This window comes from Sinocyclocheilus rhinocerous, unplaced genomic scaffold, assembly GCF_001515625.1.
Source record: "Sinocyclocheilus rhinocerous isolate Xijiao unplaced genomic scaffold, SAMN03320098_v1.1 scaffold23, whole genome shotgun sequence".
Taxonomy (NCBI): domain Eukaryota; kingdom Metazoa; phylum Chordata; class Actinopteri; order Cypriniformes; family Cyprinidae; genus Sinocyclocheilus; species Sinocyclocheilus rhinocerous.
This window is the reverse complement of record NW_015644367.1, coordinates 512,433-514,095: the sequence shown is the minus strand read 5'-3', so window position 1 is coordinate 514,095 and position 1,663 is coordinate 512,433. Positions and strand designations below refer to the sequence as shown.

General features: G+C 35.8%; 1 protein-coding gene across 5 annotated transcripts in view; it reads right to left on the bottom strand.

Moving 5' to 3' along the window:
* The window catches only part of LOC107758246 (CLK4-associating serine/arginine rich protein-like), a 17,005-nt gene that overhangs the window by 12,770 nt on the left and 2,572 nt on the right, over window positions 1–1,663 (bottom strand). For 4 of the 5 annotated variants that reach the window (XM_016575940.1, XM_016575941.1, XM_016575938.1 and 1 more), the window contains exons 3-4: window positions 1,333–1,430; window positions 572–673 (exon numbers count right to left, since the gene is read on the bottom strand). In XM_016575940.1, coding sequence (XP_016431426.1) covers window positions 572–673; window positions 1,333–1,430 — 200 coding nt within the window. The remainder of the gene's footprint in view (window positions 1–571; window positions 674–1,332; window positions 1,431–1,663) is intronic. The other variant, XM_016575942.1, reaches the window with a different exon arrangement.

Genomic DNA, 1,663 nt, shown 5'->3' with positions numbered 1-1,663 from the left:
GCGCCACTCGCATCCGGTGTAGACACGGTGTAACATTGGTTTTGCTTTGTTTCACAGAATTAATCGTTGCTGGGTTGCGTACGTATGTGTGGGGCAGAGCAATCAAAATAGGGGCGAGACCCTTTTGGGGTAGGGGCTTGTTTGTTTTGGTGATTTAAAATATCAACACTGGCTACCAGAAATCACTTACCCCACCTTTAACAATGCATTAATTAAAAAAATAGGAATTTTTATTTACATTTATAATATATTTTTTCTAATATTTGTATTTTAATACAGAAATAAATGATGCATAATTTAGAGATGAATATTGTCTAGCATGAAATCCCATCAAAACATAAAATATTAGAGAATAAATATTATTGGACAAACTACAGTTAAAAAAATATATATATATTGTCCCCTAAAGGAGGAATACCAGAGGGTTAAACTGAAAACCAGATGGAAAATTAAACCACACTATGCCACCGTTTTGGAAAGGCAGCATCCTACTACCTGTTTCTTTGCATACTCAAGTTTATCTATTTTATATTTTCCTACATGACAGATGCATTAAGATCAGACTACCCACGTAGTGTTCAGGAGAGTTGGTGTATAGGTGGGGATGTAGTCCAGGTGTGCCCTGACATCAAACCTATCAATCATGTTGCTGGTATCTCCTTGCCAAGGCATCCTGTTAGGACAAAGGATGAAGCGGTTACAGTTTTCCAAACTTTCCAGCACGATTAATCGAAATAAAACCAAAATCGCGATATGGCTTAGCGCGATTATCAAATTGCAAAGGCTGTGATTTAACTAAATAATTATATGCACTGCATGTTTCAGAGTGAAGCAATGGCACTGTGTTCTTACATGCAAGCAGCTCATTAACCACCAGTGTTTGCAGTGTCTACACATGAACTTCATCTCTGCACTGAGTTTGGGTTGATTTACTGTGCATTAGGGAACGCAACATGCGCCAACCATCTTCTCATACTTGTAGCTCTTATTTTATGAGAAATGCTTATCTTCTACTTTCCATCTAAAAATACATTTGATGATGTAACATTTGAAAATGAACAAGCTAACATAGCCAAAAATATCTGTATTGTAATTTTCCAGTTGAAATATAAAATGCTTTTTATATTATACTATTTTTCCTAAATACTTGAATGAAATATTTCAAGAGTGATATTTCTTTTGATTTATTTAGTCATTTTTTTAATAGTTTTTATAGTAGCAATAATAATTAGTATCATAGAACCATATTGATATATAATCCATTGTGCACAGCAAACCTAACAAACAATATGATTTCTTCCCAAATCGATGATCCGTATGCTAGTTACATACATGTTGAGGGGACTCTCAGCTGCCAGGGCTACAGCTGAATCCAGATGGATTTTGTATGCCCGGCCATGAACCTGCAGGAACTGGGCTGGATCCTTTTTCTACACAGAATGAGAGAAGTGTGATTGTTCATTTAAAACTTCTCTCCAGGACCCAAGATTAAGCTGTGCTCAAAAAACAAAGAATGAAAGTGCAGTAGGGATGTAACGATTACCGGTTTGACGATAAATCATGATAAAATTCCAGACGGTTAGTATTACCATTTCATTTTGAACAACTCACGATAAATATATACTGTCCAGCATAAAGCACAGTTTTCAGTAACAGTCTCACG